The sequence below is a fragment of the Kogia breviceps genome, chromosome 13, assembly GCF_026419965.1.
Source record: "Kogia breviceps isolate mKogBre1 chromosome 13, mKogBre1 haplotype 1, whole genome shotgun sequence".
NCBI classification, from domain to species: domain Eukaryota; kingdom Metazoa; phylum Chordata; class Mammalia; order Artiodactyla; family Physeteridae; genus Kogia; species Kogia breviceps.
Window position 1 is genome coordinate 30,299,006 of NC_081322.1, and position 25,929 is coordinate 30,324,934.

Below are 25,929 nucleotides of genomic sequence, written 5' to 3' on the forward strand. Positions count from 1 at the left end.
TTATCTTTTTTCACTGATCTTCCCTTTAAAAGTCTCTCCCTAAACAATAAATGCACGCTTTGGCTTTATAGTGAGTAGACTTTGAAACACATGTTGATAATTTATCAGTTGGATAAATGGAACATTTTTAAAGATTTTCCTCAGACAAAACACATGTTAAATTAACTTTTAATAAAGTTGGCTTTTGGATATTATTTTGGAATAGGAAAAATGTCTTTTCAACTTTACTCAGTTGACTATCTTCACGTAAATGAAACAGTCTTAACACTTAATTCCCATAAAAATACTTACATTCATTTTTTCATCTTGGTACTTTTCATACAGTTAATTTAAACATTACAACTCTTTCATGGTGGTTGGGGAATAGTTAGTTAAATTTTTAGTTAAGAGAAATGTAATTTAAATCATTATGTTTAGATTATTGTATGTAATACAATTGGCTTTTTTAAAATGGTGAAATCACGTATGTTGCTATAAGCAGTTAACCAAAAAGGAGTTGAAGTTAAAGTAAAAGGCAATGAAAACATATAGCAAAATAAACTGTAAACACTGATAAATGTGTCACTGTCAAGAAGCAAGTAGGTGTGTTTGGGATTTAGGGGATTAACAAGCAAAGCCATGTTGTGTCTAAAAGATTTTACTTGAGCTCAGAGACAGATGGCAAAGCTAATTCCAATGGGAGATGTCTTTATTCCCAGGGTTCTTATCCAAGGTTTAGGCCAACAGAGGGAATGCTCTCATCATTGCGAGAGTAACTGGTATGCTTACCTATATGTAAAGGTGCTGGTAGCATCCCATTCTGGAGAAGGGCTGATGGAACAGATAGTGCCAAACACAAAACAGAAGGCTGGGACTCATGCAAGGATTAAGTGGGCAAAAGCATGAAGCATAGAGAAATGAATTGTGCCATGCTAAGGGGCCAAGGTTTTCTGTGTTCGAAGTAGTGATAGACAAACCAAATAATTCAGCAAGGTGTCGAAACCAGAATGTGGCAGAGACAGCCAGCTAATACCCTTTCCTTCTGGAGTTGTTGCTTGGAAGTGTCTACTCAGTCAGGGACTTCATTTTCTAACAGCCCTTGCTTCTAGGTGGGACCATGGGACTCGTTCTTGCCAAAAGCATATGGAGAAAAGGTATGAGTTGCTTACAGGGCAAAGTGCTTAAGAGCAGGTGTGCCTGCTCCACAGTCACCTTCTCTGTCTAGAAGGCAAATTGAAATGACTCAGAGGAGAGCAGAGCCCTAAGATCAAAGGACCCTGGGCCCTACAAAAACACATAGATAGTGGTTTACCTAGGGATACTCACACTGGAATGTGTCATGAGTGAGTGAGGCCATGGGAATTTGGGTTTTATCTGTTATAAAACTACCTAATGTCACATTACCTTAATTAATACAGAATTATCAACAGATTCAACAGATGGATGAAACTGTGACAGTGTGGAAAATGGTTATTGATATAATCAGAAAGAGATTTTACATTAATTATAATTAATACCGAATGAAGAAAACTTTTTTCATTGTTACATATGTACAAAGGGAAAAAAGAAACAAAAAATGTGAAAAATTATAGCACAGCATAAGACGGCAGAAGTTAAACCAAATATTTTAGTAATACTTAGTAATAAGAATATATGCGAGCTGTTCAAAGTAATTCATTGAAAGGAACAAACTCAGATTGATTAAAAATATAAATCTAAGTACATTTTGTTTGTAAAAAACATACCTCAGAAAAATATATTAGATACTAACAAAGTATTTATAATAATATTAATACGGCACAGACTAGAATTCAAGAAGAACAGAATTAGAAGGGACAAAAAGTGGTATTCTGTGCTGACCAAAGTAACAATCCATCAAGAAAGTAACAGTTATGAACCTTATTTCTGCTTAATAAAGCTTCAGAATATATTAGGAAAATTATAAGATCATAAGGATAAATCAACAAATCCTTAGTCATAGTGGGAGATTTTTAATATTCTTTTCTCTGAAACCAACAGATCATGTAGACTAAAAAATAATGAAAATGTAGCTAGAGGATCTGGATACACACATTCTCAACACATATGGAGTAGTAGTAAAAACTGTAAAGTAGGTCATAAGGAACTCATTACAAGCAGAAATCAGTAACAAAGTTAATGATCTTACCCCCCATGTACTTGCAATTTTTTTCTTAAAAAGCACTCAATAATTCATGAGTTAAAAGGAAAATCAATGTCAAAATTGCAAAATATTTGAAACTGAATAGAAATTAAAGCATTGTTCTTAACATGAATTTGAAGAAGCACAATTATAGCCTTCTTTGCCGTTTGGGTTCCCTGGGAAGCAGACTTTGGAATCAGCACCTTCAGAGGGAGATGGAGAAAGCAGGATTTAGGAGAAGTTGATCTTTGATGCCAACCCAACAGCAGTGTCAGCTGACTCCACAGGGAACTCTGGAGCTAAAATGCCATTCAGTGTTGGGCCAAGGTGGCCAGGACTTTATATTCTTGCACTGATCACTCACTGAATGTGGCCAACCCAGGAAGGGGCAGGACCTTGGACAAGGCACTCTCAGCAGCTGGGCAATCCCTAAAGAGGCTGGCAGCTGAAGTCTGTCTGCCCACGGTTCTCCCAGCAGCTGGGACCACAGATTCTTCATTAAAGAGGGATCTGGGGGCCACATCACAGTGTCCTTTCCAAGCCTTGGTGCATTTATTTAAAAGTAGGAAAGATCTAGAATGATGAACTATGCTTTCAACTCCAAAAGCTGAAATTATAAAATAAACCCTAATAAAATAACTGGAAGGAAATAAGGATAAAAGCAAGTATTCATGAAATAGCATACATATCTATTTTTATGTCAAATATTCTTAAACTCTTTTTAAAATATGAGTTATTTAGGTAAACTTCGGCCAACTTTAAGAATTGTAAAAAATGAAGAGGTGATATATAAAAATTGAAAAATTTTTTATGTAAAATGAAAAAAGGTGACATTTAGAGATGAAGAAAGGAAAAATGATTATCAAAGAAACCATAGAGGGACTTCTCGCGTGGTGCAGTGGTTAAGAATCTGCCTGCCAATGCAGGGGCCATGGGTTCGAGCCCCGATCCAGGAAGATCCCACATGCTGAGGAGCAACTAAACCCGTGCGCCACAACTACTGAGCCTATGCTCTAGAGCCCGTGAGCCACAACTACTGAGCCCTCATGCCACAACTACTGAAGGCCAGGTGCCTAGAGTCCGTGCTCCACAACAAGAGAAGCCACTGCAATGAGAAGCCTGCTCAGTGCAACAAAGAGTAGCCCCCGCTCGCTGCAACTAGAGAAAGCCTGCATGCAGCAACGAAGACCCAATGCAGCCAAAAATAAATAAATAAATAAATAAATTAAAAAAAAAAAAAAAAGAAACCATAGGAACTTTATACCCATAAACACCAGAGTGTTGGTGAATATATTTATAGGAAAATATAAATTACCACAATTGAACCAAAAGAAAAGGAATAAAATAGAAATTGGGGTAGTAGTCAAAGTAGTTACGCATCTCCTCAGAAAGGCAATGGGCCAGATTTTTTATGTGCCAGTACCACCAGCTCTTTATGTAACAGCTATTTCCCATAAACTTGTTCTAAAGTCTGGAAGAAAATAGAAAGTCACACACCTAATTTTACAAGGCTAACATAATTCTGTTACCAAAACACAGGGGCAGCAAAAGAAATGAGAACCTAATCTCATTTATAAGCACAGATACAAAAATTGTCAATAAAATATAGCCAAATCCAGTGATCCATTTCCAGTCTTCTTTTTTCTAACTCACAACATCTCAATTACTTCTTGTTCCTTGAAGCACTTTCTTCACTTGGATTTTGGGTTTTTCAAGTTTTTATCCCACTTATTGGCTGCTACTTCTCAATATTCTTTGCTGGTTTTGCCTCATCTCCCCAACTTCTTAAAATTGGAGTGGCCCAGACCCAGTCTTAACACTTCTTCTATGTCTACAGCAGCTTTCATGATAATCTCATACTGTCTTATGGCTTTACATATATGTATATATATGCACACACACATACACAATATATGTATAATACATATATATAATATAAAGTGATATATTAGTTAGGGTTCTCCAAAGAAACAGAACCAATAGGATTTTATATATATAAAGAGATTTATTATAAGGAATTGACTTATGTAATTACGGAAGCTGACAAGTCCCAGGATCTATACAGTCAGCAAGATGGAGACCCAAGATGTAATTTCAGTCTGAAAGTTATAGGCTTGAGAACCAGGAAGAGCCAATGTTTCAGCTTGTGTCCAAAGGCAGGAAAAAGCCAGTATCTCAGTTTGAAGGCAGTCAGGCAGAGAGAATCCTCTCTTATTCAGCCTTTTGTTCTATTCAGACCTTCAACTGATTGTATGAGGCCCACCTGCATTAGGGTGGGCAATCTGTTTTACTCTGTCAATTCAAATGTTAATCTCTTGCAGAAACACCTTCACAGAAACACACAGAATAGTGTTTGACAAAATATCTGGGCTCCCTGTGACCCAGATGAAGGGTCTCCCAAATGAAGTTGACAGATAAACTTAATCATCACAGATAATGAATTCAAAATTTATATCTCCAGAATGGACCCTCCTCTAAAATCTATAACTTGCATATCCAGCTGCTTGCTCAGCATCTCTTCTTGGATGTTTAAGAGGCATCACAAATCTGTGTCCAAATCAAGCTCCCAATTTCTTCCCACAAACCTGCTTAGTGCACAGTTTTCCCCGTTTCAGTTAACAGTGACTCTATAGTTAGTGCAGGCCCCAAACTGCTGGGTAATTCACGACTCCTTTCTCTTGCATCCAAACTACCAGCAAGCTCCATGGCTCTACTTTCAAAATATATTCAGACTCCAACCACTTCTGCTCCTACCACCCTGGTGAAAGCCAGGATCATTTTGGCCTAGAGTTTTGCAGTATCCTCCTACTTTATCTTCCTACTTTAACCCTTGAGCCCTTGGAGTCTATTTCAATACTTCAGCCCCAGTGATCTTATTGAAAGCAATTTGGATTATATCACTTCTGCTCAATACCCTCTGATGATTTCCACTTTCATTCAGAGTAAAAGCCAATGTCTTTTGGTCTACATGATTCTACCTCATTAGGCCTCCTTCCTATGACTCTTGCCCTTTCTCTCTCCACTCCCATCACACTGGCCTCTTTGCTGTTTCTCAGACATGCTTGGCATGCTGTCACCTCAGGGCCTTTGCACAGCTGTTCCCTCTGCCTGAATTACTCTTCTCCTAGATAGTACATAACTTGCTCCTTTGCCCCTTTCAGATCTTTGCCCAAATATTACTTTCTTAGGAAGTAAGACTTTAACCTTATTTTATTTATTTATTTATTTATTTATTTATTTATTTATTTATTTATTTTGCGGTACGCGGGCCTCTCTCTGTCGTAGCCTCTCCCGTTGCGGAGCACGGGCTCCGGACGCACAGGCTCAGTGGCCATGGCTCACGGGCCCAGCCGCTCCATGGCATGTGGGATCTTCCCGGACCGGGGCATGAACCCGTGTCCCCTGCATCGGCAGGCAGACTCTCAACCACTGTGCCACCAGGGAAGCCCCTTTAACCTTATTTTTAAAGAAGACTATATTTGTGTAGTACTTATGTAGCTATAAAACTGTAAAGACAAAAAGCCACCATTTAGTTTTTTTAAACTTTTGGAGTCATAGGTCCAGTCAGCTAAAGCTCTTTCACCTCTGGGATTTGGTCATATTTATTCAGTTGTGACAAGGATACCTGGGTCCACAGGTACAGCTGTAAATACAAAACCGATCAGTGATACCTGTTTCAACTTTCACAAGTAAAAGTGATTTTCATGAAGACTGAATAATATTTTTGTTATTTTCCATACAGATCTTCTGTATAATAGCTGGTGTGAAGGTGGGGCGGAAAAGGATGGCTCAGAGACACTAGGGCACTGACTCTGTTTTCTTCTCATACTTGAGAATATGACATTGCCAATGCTGCAGTTGAGTTAAAAACTAAGAGAGTGGTGGTTATACCAACTCCCCAACATAGAACTTCTTAGATTCTTCGTGGATATGTACTGCTGGAAAGGAAACTTAACTGCTGAATCCAAAAGACTTGTGGCCCAGCAAGACATCTTGCTGTTTTCTTGGATCCAACTGGCCTAGTCTAACATATGCAGTATCACCTGAAGCCAATAGGGAATTAGGAGCCCAGGAAAACTGGATAGCTAGCTACTCATAAGTTTTAGAGTCCTTGGCTAATTAGTTGGGACTTGGTGTGGTAGCGTTTGGGTGCTTCTCTTCAACTTGTAACTCCAAAAATACCAGAATCTGGTTCAGAAGAGGTACCTAAAATGCTGCAATAGATTTTTCTTTTCTTGAGGCAGTTGTGACTTTAAAAACAATCTACAAACATAGTTCCAAGGAACCATAGAAATAGACAAAAATTACCCACAGTTGAAAACGTGTTCAGTTTCTCACCTAAGTGATAATCATGTGTTGTCTGTGAGTAGATGTTGGCATTCTGCAACCTGTATCTGCTGATTAGTCATTTAGTTAATATCAACCAAGAAGAGCCCTCTTGAACTAGCTTTTAAATTGAGCCAGAAAAAAATAGCGTCATTAATGATGGCCTTGACATTCAGCAAAGCCAAATTAAGCAGTCAGTCTGACATTTTATAGACAGTGTGTTACGGAGCCTCACAGCCCAGCCGGTGGATGTTCAATAAGCATTAATTAATTGCCTGGCTGACAATGAACAGCTACACATCTGTCTGTTATAGAAACTGTAGTTGTTGACTAACTAGGGGAAGGCTGATTTTAGATATACTGTGGGATAGGAGTATGTGTGTGGGGTTTTGTTTTTTTTAAAAATTAAAATGGATTCATAATTTCCTTTTGAAACTGAACACATTCATTATAAATAGTATTCCCTTTGTCAATTCAAGGTGAAGTACCAGTTAATAGTGGTGGTGATCAAATGTTATTTCCTTTTTAAATAGAAAACTGAGAGCCTCTAAACAATCTTTGTCACATCCCCTTTTAAAATGATTTGCATCAATGCCAGAGAAATCATTAACATTTCAGATTAGGTAACTATTAATTTCATTATTGTGCTGTTAGTGCACTGTGTTCATTATAGTGAATGGAGATTGGTGAACTCTGATCTGCATTTTTTTCCTTTATTTAAACTGGTTCACTTCTACTGAATATAAATACTATGAAGCTAGATAAATTCTTGTAATAATAATAGCTAATTTTTTATCATTTACTCTCTGCAGTCATTGTGCTAAACTCTTTATATGTATTTAAGTTTGTATTGAAAGATTTTTTTCGCTTTTTCTGCCATATCTTTTTTATGCTTTTAAATTTTAAATTATGACTTTTGACTTTTAAATTATGACTTGCATGCTGCTTTACTTAAAATCACAACTTCACTAATGCTTATTGAATCACAGTAATACAGTCAACCTTAGTTTCCTCGGAAAGAACAAGAACACATGTTGGAAAGATAACGAAGCTGATGAAAATTTTAAACCTTTGGAGATTGAGTACTGAGCAAAGATGGATGTTTTATAAAAGAGGGACATAGCTGATCATGTGAATCTGATGAATCATTGTAAAAAATTATTGGAATATATAGATATGCCCTGCTTCTGTTTATCATTGTTATAAAAAACTGATTCAAAATGAGTTGTCCACTCTGGGATGATATCCAGCTGCTTGCTGAATCAATTGCGTTGAATTAGCTCATCTGACGTTGATGGGTTTTGGGCTTGAATGCCTGGATTCCTGAAGGATTGAATTACCAGTATTCTTCACATTTAGAGAGATGTGACTCTAAAGTCATATGAGAGATTTTCATATCAAATCATTCATATCACTTTAAAAATTACATATCTATGCATATATACATTTTCATAGGATTAAAAGAAGTTCTTCTATTTACTTTTGAAAGGTATTTCAGCTCTTGTGGATTATTCTTAAACTTTTTTTCCCCATTTTGTAAGATGTAGAGACTTTGCATGTAGACTGCATGGACAAAGCATCAGATGTGTTTGCAGAAGGAGTGAACGTGAGCATATGGGATGACCTGAACACTTCATATTAAACTGGCCTGTTCTCCCTTAGATCAGGAAGGTTCAAGTGAAGTGGTTGCTTAGCAACTAATGGCGTTAGAGGAAACCATGTGATAGCCGGGCCTCTTGCCCTCCTGTGTGTGAACGCCTAAAGGGGCCAGTGGCTCTAATGTGTATTGCCTGACTTGCAGCTGTCAAACCAAGTGATGAATAAATGAAAGATTGAAAAGAGATGGCACAGCTGGACTGGGTGCCTGTGTTTATAGTCTTACACATCTTATTTTATGTTAGCATGTTGAAGAAAAAAGGGAGAATGTTAAAAATAAAAGAGGAACTGTTGAAATTTGCAGTTAAAATTTTAAGAGTGATCATTAACTTACATTGAGTTTTTAAAGAGTAGAATAATAAGTGGCAGTTGAGGTGTTTCCACACTATTATCTTCAACATTTTTCCAAAAAGTTCTCTATAGAAAAGAGGTAAAGCCTTTTCTATGATGATGTTATGAATATTAGGACAGAAATAGTGTGTTGTAGTGCTTGTACATATGCATACTTCATGATGCAGGGCTGGCACATCTACTTCTTCTCCCTTTCTATACCTATGACAGACACAATAACTAGATCCTGACCATTCTCACTTGACGCTGGATGTGGCCTCCACAGCCCTGCCAATAGGAGACTGCAGGCAAGGAACCACCTTGGCATTCTTTTTTTTTTTTTAAATTGAAGTAGTTGATTTACAGTATTGTGTTAGTTTCAGGTATACAGCATAGTGATACAGTATTTTTGCAGATTATTCTCCATTACAGGTTATTACAAGATAATGGCTATAATTCTCAGTGCTATACAGTATAGTTGCTTATCTATTTTATATATAGCAGTTTGTATCTGTTAATCCCATACCCCTAATTTGTCTCTTTCCCCTCTCTCTCCCCTTTGGTAACCACCAGTTTGTTTTCTATATCTGTGAGTCTGTTTTACATATACATTCATTTGTATTATTTTTTAGATTCCACATATAAGTGATATCATACAGTATTTTTCTTTCTCTGACTGACTTATTTCACTAAGCATAATACTCTCTAGGTTCATCCCTGTTGCTACAAATGGCAGTATTTCATTCTTTTCAATGGCTGAGTAATATTGCATTGTATATATATATATACCACATCTACTTAATCCAGTTGTCTTTTGATGGGCACTTGGGTTGCTTCCGTGTCTTGACTATTGTACCTAGTGCTGCTGTGAACATTGGGGTGCATGTATCTTTTTGAATTAGTGTTTTCATTTTTTCCAGATATATATCCAGGAATGGAATTCCTGGATCATGTGGTAGTTCTATTTTTAGTTTTTTGAGGAAACTCCATACTGTTTTCCATAGTGTCTGCACCAGTTTACATTCTCATCAACAATGTACAAGGGTTCCCTTTTCTCCATATCCTCACCAACATTTGTTGTTTGTAGACTTTTTGTTGATAGCCATTCTGGTAGGTGTGAGGGGATAGCTCGTAGTTTTAATTTGCATTTCTCTAATAATTAGCAATGTTGAACATCTTTTCGTGTGCCTCTAGCCATCTGTATGTATTCTTTGGAGAAACGTCTATTCATGTCTTCTGCCCAATTTTTGATTGGGTTGCCTTGACATTATTTATGGCAAATTGAAAATCCTTAAAAGCTTCTACTTTAGATTCCATGGGAATGAGTCTGAGGGATTTGTGTCAGTAGCAACTCTGAGGTGGCCACATGAAGTTCCTCTTCAGGAAAATATAAGGAGATGGACCAGAGAAAGTCAACCAAAGTAGTGAGGAAAAGGAAGGTGACATGATGGATTTGTCTGAAGGCTCCTACCACTGCCACCACCTAAAAACATGGGATGATTTACTCTTTTAAAGGCTTTATTCTTGGGACTGTGGGTCTTTCTTTAAGCCGTAACCTCCCCTCCTTTCTCCATGAATCTGGAGATCAGTCCTCCCTTGCTGGGATTTGGACTCAGGTCTCCTGCCTGGACTGCAGGATTTCTAGCATTGGCTTTGAGTGCTAACATTTTATGACTCAGAGAATTTGGAGTAGATGCTCTTTCCAATAGGGAGACTTAAGAGCTGTTATTGCATGTTGGAAAGACTATTAAGCAGAAAAGAGAGTGAATTTATTGACCTTCTACTAGGACCAAGAAGAGAAAGTTATCCGGAGAGTGATTCAATATTCTAAAAGCATTGTTAATACTTTGCATTCTCCAGTGAAGTATTGGGTGTCTCATCACTTCAAATATTCAGATAGGCAAGGAGTGTTGCAGGGGTGGAGGACTGACTGCAGCCATGCCTCTCAGACTCTGACATTCATGTGGGTCACCAGGGGCTCGTGTTAAAATGCAGCTTCCCATCCAGTAGGTGTGGGTGGACATGAAATTCTGCGTTTCTAATAAGTTCCCTGGTGATGCCAGTGCTGTTGACCCAGGGACCACACTCTGAGCAGCGAGGTGTCAGTTATCTCTAAAGTACCTTCCAGTTTTAAAATTCCACTTACAGAAAAAAAGCTAGAGTTTTACTCATGATACTTAAAACACACCCTGTGCAGCTCTGATAAGCCGTGTAAGTGCCTCTTCTATGTCTTAGAGAATTCTCCCTGATCGCCTATCGTATTTTGTTTATTTTATTATTTTTAATTTATTTTTTATACAGCAAGTTCTTATTAGTTATCTATTTTATACATATTAGTGTATATATGTCAATCCCAATCTCCCAATTCATTCCACCAGCTCCCCCCAGCTTTCCTCCCTTGGTGTCCATATACATCTGTGTCTCTGTTTCTTCCTGGCAAACCAGTTCATCTGTACCATTTTTCTAGATTCCACGTCTATGCGTTAATATATGATATTTGTTTTTCTCTTTCTGACTTACTTCACTCTGTAGAATCTGTATCACATCTGCTTTGTCACTCCTTCACGCGGACCCCAAATTCTGCCTTAGGACAGCTGTCAAAATGCAGGAAGTCCAGGTTTGGTCTTAGTCATGTGCCCTTAGTAGATTTTGAAAGGCAAGATAGTGCCCCTGGCTGCCAGATGAGGATAGCCCAAAAGGTCTCTACATAGGAAAGATTCATCCAACAATAGCTTATCAAGTATATTCAATAAGGAAAAATAAAAGTGCTATCCCTAAATATCTGAAAGATATTTAAAGATAAAACAATGGATTTCTTTACATGGTGGGTAGTGAAGTATTGAAATCCCATACCCATGGGATATAACTATAGTCTAGAAAGTAAGAGAAGCACCAGAGGAATGAGGGATCTGAGAGGGTGACCCAACGCTAAAGCCAGATGTGTGGGTGTCATTTTCCAGAGTACCTAACAGGTGATTAAAGATAAATACCGTACGTGGATAACCTGATTTCATGCTGGGCAAGTTTCTGGCCTTCATATGTCCTGTCCCTTTAGCTAAGAAAAGAACAACTTGATTTGTGTCCTTATTCCATTCCATTCCATACTCCCCCAGAAGACCTAAGTAGTTTGAAATATGGCCACATCTAGGAGGAGGAGAATTCTAAGGAGAAATAGGATAGGCCATAATCATGCTGGTTTTGAAGGGCTCATTATCACCATGCAGTTAAATTTAAGAAGTAACTGTGCCAAGAGCAAAGCTGTGAAATACAGTTAGATTATTTGAATAAACAGGCTACATATTTGAAGATGTTGGGAAAACCAAAATGTTTCACAGATTTTAGCATATAAGGTAGATTCTTCTTTATATGGTTAAGGTGAGGGGAAACTGGTATTTCAGAAATACTAATTTTTTGGCTAATTATATTTATAGTGATATAACTTTACTGTTTTCCTTTCATCCTGACATTTTATTCTCTGAGAGTATTACTATATTGTTTGAGGGAGATTAAAACAGCTATAAATGTATAGGGGAAAAATACCCTTCAATCAAGCATCCCCACTCTTCCAGGCCATTAAGCACCTCAAATGGGTTGGATTGCTTTTGCATTTGTGAGATAAAAAAGGTAAATAGTCCAGTTCAACTGTGGTCAGGACCCTTTTCTCCTTAATGTCAGGGAAATGGGCTATTGTGGTTAATGGAACAGTCTCATTAACTGAGATTTACTACCTATTTTATATGTGAGGTATAACCAAAATGCAATAAAGCATAATCACCATTAACACTAAATTGAGCAAAATGTAATCTTTGTTGACTCAGAGGTTAGCTCATATCTCTGTAATGCCTCATGGCCATTGTAAACACCACTAATTATATAACATATAAAAGGCATAGGGGATCAGGCTGGATCTGCCACAATCAGTGCAAGTTGCTCTTTTCAATAACTTCCTAAAACATGTTTGTTTACTTTTACTTATCTCTCTCATAAAACATAAGGGTTGAAAGTGCCCCCAAACAATCCAGTTATTTTATCTGTAAAATCATTTGTGTTCCTAATCAAATGCAGATTCACAGTACATCTTGCCCATATCCAGTGCAACTCCAAAGCTACGTGTAGTCTACCAGGTAAAAAAGATCATATTTCACCAACTTTAAGTGCTTCACAAAGTCTATCATCCATCATTCTACTTACCTTGGAGGTTGTAGTAGAATTGCCATCGGTCAGTTTTGTGGCATAATATACCAACCTAAAATTGGTTGTAGCTCATCTTACGACTGCATGACAACTTATGTGACCCAAGGAAACTTAATTCATGTACTGTGATTTTAGGACTCAGTTTGTGTCATTTCTTTATGAAGTACAGGAGGAATGACACTGTAAATCCACAACTCTCTCTGTGGTAGGCACTTAAAGTGGATTGCATCCTCACAAACTGGGTTTTCCATTAGAAAGATTTGTGGTGGTTGCAGCACATTATCAGCCAAAAGTAAGCTGTGATGACTGTAAATCTCAGCCTGGCCAAGGCTCTCCCAAAGACAAAACAGTGTGAACCAAGAAAGAGTCTCTGCAGTGTTTTCCTATTTCTAAGCAGAACCCTCCCATGCTTTGGCAGAATGTTGTGGCTTAATAGAGGACATTGCCATATGTTCTTACTTTTTTCTAAATGTCTAGCTTTGAACTCATTTGGTAGATATTCTTTCTGCTTAACTTTCATTACTTTTTAATGCCAGTGTCTAAAACACCTTATATCCAGAAAATTCTTTCTTATGTCGAATTATTTTTGTTTATGACAATGTACAACAGCTGGATTTGTACATTGCAGCTGAATTTTTAAAGAGTTTCTCAGTTCATTCATTCATTCATTCATTGACCTGTATTTGTTGCATGCATGCAGTGCTAGTGTCTAGGGGCTCCATGGTGAAAAAGACGAATATGGTACTCACTTTCATGCATATTACAGTTTACCTTTTCAATAAGTTTGATGCCAAAAGATAGCACACTTGGTCTTACCACCTTTTCTGCTACCAAAGGAGTCTCTGTTCTTCCCCATGGTCTCTAGCAGGTCTCCAGACATTGTTTCACAAGCTCAGGCAGCCTAGGCAGCTTGTGTTTCGCTGTGTCAAATGGCTGGGGTTCTTCCTCACTTTGGTGGTATCCCATGAGGCTTTTCCTAATTGAGGTACCTTCTAAGTTTATTAAACTTAAAAGACATTGACCTTGATTTAATAGCTCCCTTTTTATCAACCAGTTTTTCTAATTTTTAAAAATTATATGTTACATTTATAACATTAAATTTCTAAGACTCTATGATATGATATCAGAATGGAAGTTAGGTGTTTTTAGAAATAGGGGTGATGTTTTCTCTGATGGCATCAGTCCTTAAAGTAGGGTGTAGGAGTATGTGACGAACGTGAAGTCCTGCAGCCAGACATAGGAATTTTGAGTGAAAATCGTCAATAGGAAAGTCTTAGGAAGGAATGGATTTGCTCAGAGGGTGGTGGCGGTGGGGGGTTTGTTTCTTAGCTCTCATTCCAGTTGGGATCAAAGGGAGGCATGAGAGAGTAGGACAGTCAGCCTGGATTATTAGAATAAGAATTTCTGTTTATCAAACACCTTCTATATACCAGGTATTATTCTTGACATTAAGCCTAATTGTATCTAAAGCTCAAGACAACCCTGTGAGGTTGGTATGATCCCCATGTTCAGGTAAAGGGCCCGAGGTTCAGAGAAGTTAACAAATTAGCCAAAGGTCACATGTTCAAGGTAAGTTGCCCACATGACAAAGTAGTTTATAGAACCAAGATTTGAATCATATGTGTCTTCCTGTACAATCCTGAACATTAAAAATAAAACAAAGTTTCAAAAGACTGGTGTTAGAAATACACAGGTAACACATGTTCATGGTAATGATCCAAATAATACTACATGTAAATGGAGTAAAATAATAGTCTCTTCCTATCATCTACAGTTCATACTGTATAATATAGCCACAGTGACCCATTTGGTGTTGCTTTGTTGCTTCTACAAACATGTACAAATATGTATGTACATTATTTAAGGGGTTATATTCTTTCCCCGACTTTACTAAGCCAGGTTTCAAGTTCAGTAAAGTCTCTGGTTGAGGACAGATAGATACCTGTTCTATGCCACTTTTGCCATAGTTGCTTTTTTAAAAAAATTTTATTTTATATTGGACCTTAGTTGATTTACAATGTTGTGTTGGTTTCAGGTGTACAGCAAAGTGACTCAGTTATACATATATATATATATATATATATATATATATATTCTTTTTCAAATTCTTTTCCCATTTATATTATTACAGAATACTGAGCAGAGTTCCCTGTGCTGTACAGTAGGTCCTTGTTGGTTATCTGTTTTAAATGTAGTAGTGTGTACATGTCAATCCCCAAAGACCCTTATGAAAGCAGATTCAATAAACTCCCTTGGCCGCGTGTTCTCTTATTTAACCTTTGCTCTCAGGAACTTTTTCCTCTTCATTAACTCAGATAATTTTTTTGCAGTTTGAATCATTTCTGTCCTGCTCTGTATATGGGTTGATGGAGAGCAGCTGGTTACCATATCAGGTGCAATTACAACTTGGAAGACCTGAAAAAACATTAATGTGGGGAATATTAAAAACTTAAACACTCATATAATAAAAAATGGACACTGAAAACAGCTGAAATTTCTTTCAGTTTCTTTTAAAAGCAGCTATACGAAATCTAGAATCATATTTAGAATTAGACGGATTGAAAGTTTTTTATTGTAACCTGTGCTTTTTAATTTTGAGATTTCAGATCTTCTACAAATGCATAAGCAGAATCCACTTAACATTAAGTCAATTTCCTATTAGCGTTTTTTATCTATAGCCATACTTGATTTAAAAAACAAAACAAAGCAAAAACAAACAAAACTCAGAACCGGGTGAGAGAGTGGCATGGGCATATATACACTACCAAGCGTAAAGTGGATAGCTAGTGGGAAGCAGCCGCGTAGCACAGGGAGATCAGCTAGATGGTTTGTGACCGCCTAGAAGGGTGGGATAGGGAGGGTGACGCAGGAGGGAAGAGATATGGGAACATGTGTATATGTATAACTGATTCACTTTGTTATAAACCAGAAACTAACACACCATTGTAAAGCAATTATACTCCAATAAAGATGTTAAAAAAACTCAGAACCGATACTTCTGATATGTCAATCCTTTTAACCAGAGAATGCATAAGAGAAACTTCATTCTATTTCATTGTTATCATAAAATATAAATTTTCCTAAGAGCTTGCCATGTATCAGGCACTGTATTCAGTACTTTATATGTACTCTTATATAATCGTTCAAAAGGTCATGAAGTGGGTACAATCTTTAGCCCCATTTTTCAGATAAGAAAACTGAATCACAGAAAAGGTATGTATTTTTTCTAGTCACTTCGCAGTGTTCAAACTCAGAATTGTTTGGTTACATGTTTGCTTCTAATCACTGTACTTCACTGAACCAAGGATTATGTAACTTCGAGTCTAGTGTTCTTAACCTTAACTGCCAATGGCATCAGTGGGAAGTCAGATCAACTCACGTTAACCAAGTTGTCAAATTTACCGTATTGGCCATTCACCTTTAACAGCTTCTAAAGGAATGTTGGATTTCAATTATTCATGATAAAGTGAATTTTTGAATTAAATGTATTCTGAATGTCTGCTATTTAATATAGCAAATATAATTGCATATGTTACATGTTACATACTCCCAATGTCTGTAGGATACTTTGAATGTTATTTTTTAGATTCTCAAATTATAAGCATTTAAAATATTCTTTACAAAATTTCTCAAATTGTGTATTTCTAACCGTTAAAAGGTTAACTAGAAGTTATCAAAGACAATCTTATTCATTATGAAACTTACAACTCTACTGTGTGAGATAGAAATGAGGACCTCCAGAAAGAATAATGGACCATCAGTTAAAACTACTTGTCCCATACATATTAATTTAAAATGTAAAGAATATTGAGAATCAAAAATGAATTTATCAGAATAAAAAATTGCTAGAAGATGAATATTAATCCATTGGCAAAACAAGAAAATGACTTTTTAAAATTAAAAAGATTTGGTATGAACTTAAATACTATCCCATAGAACAGTGAGGGTTTGCTTGTTCGTTTTGATTTTTGTTCTACTTCTAAGAAGTTAGCCAAACTGCAAAATCGGAAGAGACAATCCCAAGACTTCTCTTATTCCTGACACCAGGTGCAAGTTTGAGATTCCTAAAACTACTCTCATGTTCGGTAATTCGCTAGAAAGACTCGCGTTACTCACTGAAAGCTTGTGTGCTCACAGATATGGCTTATTACAGGGAAAGGATACAGATCAGAATCAGCCAAGGGAAGAGACAAAGAGGGCAAAGTCCAGAAGGGGACCAAATATGGAGCTTCTGGCCCTCTTCCACCTGTGGAGTCATTGCATTACCCCCTCCTGACCACGCTCTGTGACAGTAAGCACAGAGGACTGCCAAGCAGGGAAACTCACTCAAGTTTTTGGTGTCCAGAGTTTTTATTGGTGCTCAGTCACAGACTGCCTATGTGGCTGACCTTTCATCTCCAGCCTCTCTTGGAGGTCGGACTAATACCTTTAGTCTCCTGTCCCTCTATTTTTTTTTTAAACACCTTTATTGGAGTACAATTGCTTCACAATGGTGTGTTAGTTTCTGCTTTTTTTTTTTTTTTTTTGTGGTACGCGGGCCTCTCACTGCTGTGGCCTCTCCTGTTGTGGAGCACAGACTCCGGATGCGCAGGCCGAGCGGCCATGGCTCACGGGCCCAGCTGCTCCGCGGCATGTGGGATCTTCCCAGACCCGGGCACGAACCCACGTCTCCTGCATTGGCAGGCGGATTCTCAACCACTACGCCACCAGGGAAGCCCAGTTTCTGCTTTATAACAAAGTGAATCAGTTATACGTATACATATATCCCCATATCTCTTCCCTCTTGCATCTCCCTCCCACCCTCCCTATCCCACTCCTCTAGGTGGTCACAAAGCACCGAGCTGATCTCCCTGTGCTATGCGGCTGCTTCCCACTAGGTCACAGCTGATACAGTGTGGACCAAAGCTCCTGTCATAAATCATGTCATTAGACTGTCAGTGGCCAAAGCCTCAGGAAACAGGGATGCTCCTATCAGGCAGGATATTCCAAAGGCCTAGATTACCTTCCAGAAACCAAAGGCAAAGGCCAGACCTCCTTTTGGGTAAGGTTAATTCTTCACTACATAGATGTAACACTTTTCTAAATAGTGTATTTCATAATGAGTGACCCAAAATTGAATATTATCTCTATTACCTGTTAAGTCAAACTTGTTAAAGGTGTACAAATTAGTGTGGTTTGTTTTTCTTGGGGCGGGGGAGCCCATGCATTTGTTTAACTTGGTAAGTTTTCATTTTAAAAATTTTATTTCATTTTATTTTATTTATTTATTTTTGGCCACACTGCATGGCTTGCAGGATCTTAGTTCCCTCACCAGGGATTTAACCCGCACCCTCAGCAGTGAAAGCGTGGAGTCCTAACCACTGGACCACCAGGGAATTCCTGCATTTTTTTAAATTTCAAAGTTTTCATTTGACAAACTGATTTTCAGTAAGTTGGCCATTTGGAGAATTGGTTTGGAGGCAAATTGATTTTCACTGAATAACTTAGACAGTGGTTCTCAAATTCAGGTAAGCATCAGAGTCTCTCTGATGGCCCATTACAACCCAGATTGCTGGGTCCCACTCTGAATTTCTGATTCTGTAGGTCTGGGCTGGAGCTCCATAAATCTATAGTCTAAGGAGTTCCCAGGAGATGCTGATGTTGCTGACCCAGGGGCCACACTTTGAGAACCACTGGAAAAGAGGGTGTGATCTATGGCAGATGAGAGGAATGAGATGCGTCATTGAGGTGAGGCAGAAAAAAGGGCAGAGAAGTTAGGAGACAAGGCACTACTTTCCATGTCTAATGGCAAGAATGTTCGGGACTGCTACCCATATCAGGTTAGCCATGGGACGCCAGGATCGAGAGAATGAGTTCAGGGAGAGAGCCTAAACACAAGTCACCCCAGAGGACAGCTGTGGGATTCAGCGCCACTCTGTGTGTGAGGTGTGCAGAGCCATCTGTGTGTTACTGTAGCTATTTAGACAGCAAAGTGATTTGCAGTGGCTTGTGTGAAGGAAGTTTTGCAGAAGCATTTCAAAACCCCCAATCAGTCTTTAACTTGTAAAACTTTTTTCTTTCCTAGTTTCTCTAGGACTTTGTCTTGTTCTCTTGCTTTGTAAGTCCCATAGCTGTCTTCCTTTCTCTCCCATCTCAGGCCATGTTCAGTCTTTGTATGGTGGAAAGTGGTGCCGACGAGGTGAATTTACACGGTGTGACCAGCCTTGGCTTAAAGCAAGCTCTGGAATTTGCATACACAGGACAGGTATGGTACCATACGTCATCTGAGAGGCTTAACATTTTAACTGCACCTAAACAGAGGAGATTATTCATGAGATTTAGGTATTTTTCCTGTTATTCACTTTGAGGTTAAAAAGAGTTTTACATCTACTTAAGGTTACAACTAAAATAATGGAAAGGTGAGTAAAATAATTTGATCTTAAATATTTTAATCTTAGCTCAGTTGCTTGCTGGTGTAATTTTAAAATATCCTGAAGAATTATTGTATGGGAAAGAGTTTGGAAGATAACTTGAATTCTCATTGTCATCGCCGAAGCTCAGTGAGTCAATCATGGCTTTGCTGGCTTAAAAACAAGAACACTCCCCACCCCCCCAAAAAAAACAATCTAAAGCCATAAAGAGCTCTGTCTAGCATCTTGACACCCTGTCCTCTACATACATTTCAGGATCAGGGCCTCAAGTAATAGATTAGAATGTGATGGTTTAAAAGCCAAAGTTGCTCATCATTAAAATTGTTACAGGATTTACAGGAATCTTCACAGAACATTCATTTTCTTTCTTTTTTTAAATGGAAGAATAATAGCGACAACTAATAGAATATAAAAGCCATGTCAGTGTATGACCATCATAGCAAATCAAAACAAAACTTCATAAAGACAATATAAATCCAAATCTGAAGCTTCACGGTTCTTATCTAGTTTCATGTTAGTGCAACAATTATTAGAATACACAAAACCATTCCTTTTAGAATTATTTTTTAACTGAAATATAATTGACATGTAACATTCTGTTAGTTTTAGGTGTACAACACAGTGATTTGAAATATGTATATATTGCAAAATGATTACTATAATAAGTTAACATCCATCACCACATATAGTTACAAATTTTCTTTGTCACGAGGACTTTTAAAATCTACTGTCTTAGTGCCTTTCAAAAATACAATACGGTATTGTTAACTATAGTTGCCACGCTATACATTACATCTCCAGGACTTATTTATCTTATAACCGAAAGTTTGTACCTTTCAGTTATAATATAAATAACTTCCCCCTTCACCCATTTTGCCCGCCCTCCTCACCCACTGTTTTCATTTGAGAACTACTCAACTACATCAGACCAGATACCGACTAGAGATTTATCTTCTTTTATAGAGTTTGGTTCTTTAATTCCATTTCATCCAACTTATGTTCAGTGTCTGCTGGGCTAAAATAAGGGTTTCTTCTCTTGGCAGGCTCACATCCTGGTGGGAGAGAGAGTTATATACGTAATTCCGTGTCCTCACTGTGATGGGAGGTATAATAGAAGCAGAATATAAGACATAGTGGGAACAAAAAGGAGGGTGTGGTTAACTGGGGCGATCAGTGCAAATCTTCACAGAGAACGTGGTATTTGGGTCTTGAAGAATGTTGGGAGTTCACCTTTTTACTAAATTTTTTTCTTTAGAGGCTTATTAGTATGATATTATCCATTCTCTTTTCTATAGCTGGTAGAGTTTGAGATATGTTTCATAGAGTAACTGAGGCAACGCTGGCAGCTGAAATGAAAATAGTGTTAGAAAGGAAAAAGTCATCCATCAAGTAGCAGGTACAAAGGAAAATAGAAGGGAGAGAGATCACAAATTCAGGGTCAGCCCAACCAAATATCATGCCTTAGGAAATTAAGGCAGACAGTTCTTGTTCACAGAGTTGCCAAAACGTATTCCTGGTGAGGTGAGTGAATAATGTGTTGTATGCTTTTTGGTTTATAGATGTAAAGAAAGACATCAGCTATCAATTGTGTCTAGTGTATATTTCTTTCTTCACACCTGAATTACAGCTATACCTGCATTTGCCCATCTCTAAAGTATGATTGATAACCCATGGCTCATACTTCACTGGTGTGCAATGGAGATGCAATAGTAAATATTGTTTTTTGATAAAGCTACCCAAATAAGTAGTTTCTATACTTGGATGCATTAACAATGAAATGGTTTAAGCTTAGAGGCTATAGACTGCAAAGCGTGTTTAAATCACTGGTAAACAAAAGAGCACAAAAATTGCTGTGAACTCTGAGGTAAAACACACACTCAAATATAAGTGGCTGCCTTATTGTCGGCCTTGATTGTTTTGTGGTTTCTTTCACAATGGCTAAGTTTACATGTATATATGTATAAACGTCTGTATAGGTAAACATATGTATATAAATTTATATATAAGTTTCCTTACCCTGAAAGTCCCCTTTGCCTGACCTGTTCATCTCTCCCCCTCTCCCCTTGGCAACTGTTAACTGATCTTTTTACTGTCTCTATAGTTTTATGTTTTTCAAAATGTCATATACTTGGAATCATATAGTATGTAGACTTTTTCTGGCTTTTTTTACTTAGCAATATGCATTTAAGGTTCCTCCATGTCTTTTGTGACTTGATAGATCATTTTTATTGCTGAGTACCATTCTATTGTGTGGATATATGAAGGGCATCTTGGTTGCTTCCAGTTTTTGGTGATTATGAATAAAGCTGCTCTTAATGATACACACACACACACACACACACACACACACACACACACATCCAATGTAAGTGCTTAAAAAAAAGCTCTAGGGCAAGACGTAGAGTTGCATTTATTCTGCCCAGTGACTCACTTTTGACATGTGCCTCCACACAGGGGTGACAGCCCTGCAGCATATACAGCAGCAACTCATCTGTTCAGATTGTGCACAGAGGGATCAAGAAGTGGGCTGGCATTTCATGGAGCACCCTCTGCAAGAACCGGGGCACTGCCCTAGGCACTTCATGTGTGCTGTGTAGCCTAATCTTCTAGACAGTTCTGAGGAATTCGGTGATCCTCTCTTAAAGATGACAAGCCCCAGAAGGTGCAGTGAATGACCAAGATCAGTCTCCCAGGGCATGTCGACCCAGTGAGTCAAACCCGGTCCTCTTAATTTCATATCCATTGTTTATTCTTAACCCCTTCTTAATGTTCTGTGTCATTAAGAAAGGGTTAAGTCATATTTCTTATACTTTATTGAAGGAGGCAGGGAAGTGTTTGGACATTTTAGGGAGTGAACTCTTTGATGGTTCTCTCAACCTGGGTGCTCTTCCAACACTCAGTTCACGAAGGCTCCGAGTTGCTGCACTTGTGCTCTGTATGTGATTATTCTTTGCTGCAGAGTGGAAGTTGATACAGTCTTTCTTGGACGACATCCATGGCGGTTTGGTTTCCTAAACACCAAAATGACTATAATAAATCTGTTTTCCCTTTGAGACGTGAACATAGATGATGGCAAAAAGTGGAATTGTGGTATACTTGGGAAATGCAAAAAAGCTTTCTCTTACTCTGAAAATGAATTTAACATTAAGCAAAGAGTTTAGAATATGGAAACGTGAATAAAAGTGTAGTTCTTCAATTTCTTAATTGTTATTTACTATTGTGGACATTCACTGATATATGGTCTTTAGCCTTGATGTGTATGTAGATTTGTAAAAATCAGAGTTAACATTGTATTTATCTACCTATAGATATTTCTACTGACAGTTGATTATACCTTTAGTCTGTTGTAGTAAGCATAGTATAAAATGTTAAGTATTTTAAGTGTCTGAAGATGATTGCCGCCTTGGGAAAGAAATTGGAAGTATAGAGTAGGTGTGATGAATGAGTGCCACTGTGTAACAAGGTGTGTGTCTGTGTTCCTCCTACACACTGTTCTAAAGCATAGCCTTCTTAAAATTGGTCACAGATTCCATCCAGGAAATTTTAAAGAAAAATCAAATTTTCCTCCTAATGCTAATACATCCTCTGAAAATAACATGCACTTTTCTTATCAAGGAACACACACATTCTGCCTTCACACTAATTAGAGGCGTGCGCTTCCTGTGGGCACACACTGCTTGGGGTACAGCCTGAGCAGAGCCCCCGCACGCATTGCCGCCCTCGTGGGCGACCTTGCACAGCCATGCGCGGCGGAACTGGCCATGGAGGGCAGAGGAGCCAGGCTTCTCTGCAGGCGCTGTTCTGGGCTGGCTCTGGGGGCTGGGTTCAAAGCAGAGGGTATGATGTCAACTGTCACTGGGCAGATCTGCCTCAGGGAGAAAAGGACAAAGTGAACCTAAGAAAACCAACTCTCACTTACTCTGGTGAGCAAGAGGACCCTGTTACCATGGCCTCCCCAGTCTCCTTGCTTTCCAACTCTGGCCAGGAATTCATTTGTGTTTCAGACCAGTCCTGAGTAGAAGAGACATGAAGAAGAAGGGGGAATAAGGATTCTAATGGAGATGTTGCCTGAGGGGAGGAATCCCTGTCCAAACCGGACAAGAGGTCGGCCACCCAGGAGCAGCAAGGGTTGCTGAGAAAACCAGCCAGAGTGAGGAGCACTTAACACCAAGACCCTTTCATAGAGAGAAGAGCCCTTCTCAAAAGGTGGAAGGACACGTGCAGTCCCAAAGGTCTCGGATATGCCTCTAGGAATTTGAGTAGCTAAGGACCCAAAATGAAAGCAAATAGAACTGAGAACCACAATGAAGTTCACTGTTTTAGCGCTCTGGTTGCCATGATGTCAAGGAGGATAGGCTGTATGCCAAGTACTGTGCTATATGCCTTCATATAGTAGAGCAAGGGGTTCAAGCCAGCTAGCTTCCTCTTACTTTCCTGAGAACTCTCCACCTGTTTTGTCCCTTGCAGTCTGATGGAGAGATTCCAGAAACCCAGTAAAGAGAGAAACTATGCACTAAACGATAGTGAGATTTGTAGTCTCCTTTGAAATTTCCCAGGAGTACCCCTCCAGGTACTGCAAATCTTGTCAGCCATGAACCAGCTACATCATATCTGGGCAGATAAAAAGGATTCTTTGGTATCTGTTGTTCCCCTGCTTTTCTCTTCATATCCAATAACTCTAGCCCTTGGTTCCTTAACATCATGGAAGAACCCATCTCTGTGGGGACACACATCCTAATTACCTTCCTCTGATGCAGAGAATGCTTTAGTACAGTCTTCACAAGGATATTTTGTGTAACTATTAATATTTTGAAGTCTTTGGAAATCTGGAAAAGTATGATACTCTGTGAAGTGAAAAATACTTTTTTTTTTTAGGTATAACTCTGCTCATGCAATTGGGAATTGAAAAGTAAAAGAAATTGCCTCTTATCATACACCATGATCAAGTGGGATTTATCTCAGGGATGCAAGGATTCTTCAATGTATGCAAAGCAATCAATGTGATACACCATATTAACAAATTGAAGAATACAAACCATATGATCATCTCAATAGATGCAGAAAAAGCTTTCGACAAAATTCGACACTGATTTATGATAAAAACTCTCCAGAAAGTGGGCATGGAGGGAACCTACTTCAACATAATAAAGGCCATATACAACAAACTCAGAGCAAATGGTGAAATCATTCTCAATGGTGAAAAACTGAAAGCATTTCCTCTAAGATCAGGAACAAGACAAGGATGTCCACTCTTGCCACTATTATTCAACATAGTTTTGAAAGTCCTAGCCACACAATCAGAGAAGAAAAAGAAATAAAAGTAATCCAAATTGGAAAAGAAGAAGTAAAACTCTCACTGTTTGCAGATGACATGATACTATACATAGATAATCCTAAAGATGCCACCAGAAAACTACTAGAGGTAATCAGTGAATTTGGTAAAGTAGCAGGATACAAAATTAATGCACAGAAATCTCTTGCATCCTATACACTAACGACGAAAGATCAGAAAGAGAAATTAAGGAAACAATCCCATTCACCATTGCAACAAAAAGAATAAAATACCTAGGAATAAACCCTCCTAAGGAGGTAAAAGACCTGTACTTAGAAAACTGTAAGACACTGATGAAAGAAATAAAAAATGACACAAACAGATGGAGAGATATACCATGTTCTTGGATTGGAAGAATCAATATTGTGAAAATGACTATACCACCCAAAGCAATCTACAGATTCAGTCCAATCCCTATCAAATTACCAATGGCATTTTTTTTTTACAGAACTAGAACAAACAATCTTAAAATTTGTATGGAGACACAAAAGACCCCGAATAGCCAAAGCAATCTTGAGGGAAAAAAATGGAGCTGGAGGAGTCAGACTCCCTGACTTCAGACTACACTACAGTAATCAAGACAATATGGTACTGGCACACAAACAGAAATACAGATCACTGGAACAGGAGGGAGAGCCCAGAGATAAACCCAAGCACCTATGGTCAACTAATCTATGACAAAGGAGGCAAGGATATACAATGGAGAAAAGACCATCTCTTCAATAAGTGGTGCTGGGAAAACTGAACAGCTACATGTAAAAGAATGAAATTAGAACACTCCCTAACACCATACACAAAAATAAACTCAAAATGGATTAAAGACCTAAATGTAAGTCCAGATAGACACTCTAAAACTCTTAGAGGAAAACATAGGAAGAACACTCTTCGACATAAATCACAGCAAGATCTTTTTTGACCCACCTCCCAGAGTAATGGAAATAAAACTAAAAATAAACAAATGGGACCTAATGAAACTTAAAAGCTTTTGCACAGCATAGGAAACCAGAAGCAAGATGAAAAGACAGCCCTCAGAATGGGAGAAAATATTTGCAAATGAAGCAACTGACAAAGGATTAATCTCCAAAATGTATTTACAGCTCATGCAGCTCGATATTAAAAAAACAAACAACCCAGTCCAAAAATGGGCAGAAGACCTAAATAGACATTTCTCCAAAGAAGACATACAGATGGCCAAGAGGCACATGAAAAGCTGCTCAACATCACTAATTATTAGGGAAATGCAGCTTAAAACCACAATGAGGTATCACCTCACACTGGTTAGAATGGGCATCATCAGAAAATCTACAAACAACAAATGGTGGAGAGGGTGTGGAGAAAAGGAAACCCTCTTGCACTGTTGGTAGGAATGTAAATTGATACAGCCACTATGGAGAAACAGTATGGAGGTTCCTTAAAATACTAAAAAATAGAATTACCATATGACCCAGCAATCCCACTACTGGGCATATACCCAGAGAAAACCATAATCCAAAAAGACACGTGCACCCCAGTGTTCCTTGCAGCACTGTTTACAATAGCCA

General features: G+C 38.2%; 1 protein-coding gene across 9 annotated transcripts in view; it reads left to right on the forward strand.

Moving 5' to 3' along the window:
- KLHL32 (kelch like family member 32) overlaps positions 1 to 25,929 on the forward strand; it is a 235,391-nt gene that overhangs the window by 80,676 nt on the left and 128,786 nt on the right. For 5 of the 9 annotated variants that reach the window (XM_059083005.2, XM_067011497.1, XM_067011499.1 and 2 more), the window contains exon 4: positions 18,783 to 18,890. The exons of the other annotated variants lie outside the window; for them this stretch is intronic. In XM_059083005.2, the coding sequence (XP_058938988.1) occupies positions 18,783 to 18,890 (108 nt within the window). The remainder of the gene's footprint in view (positions 1 to 18,782; positions 18,891 to 25,929) is intronic. 9 annotated transcript variants of the gene reach the window in all.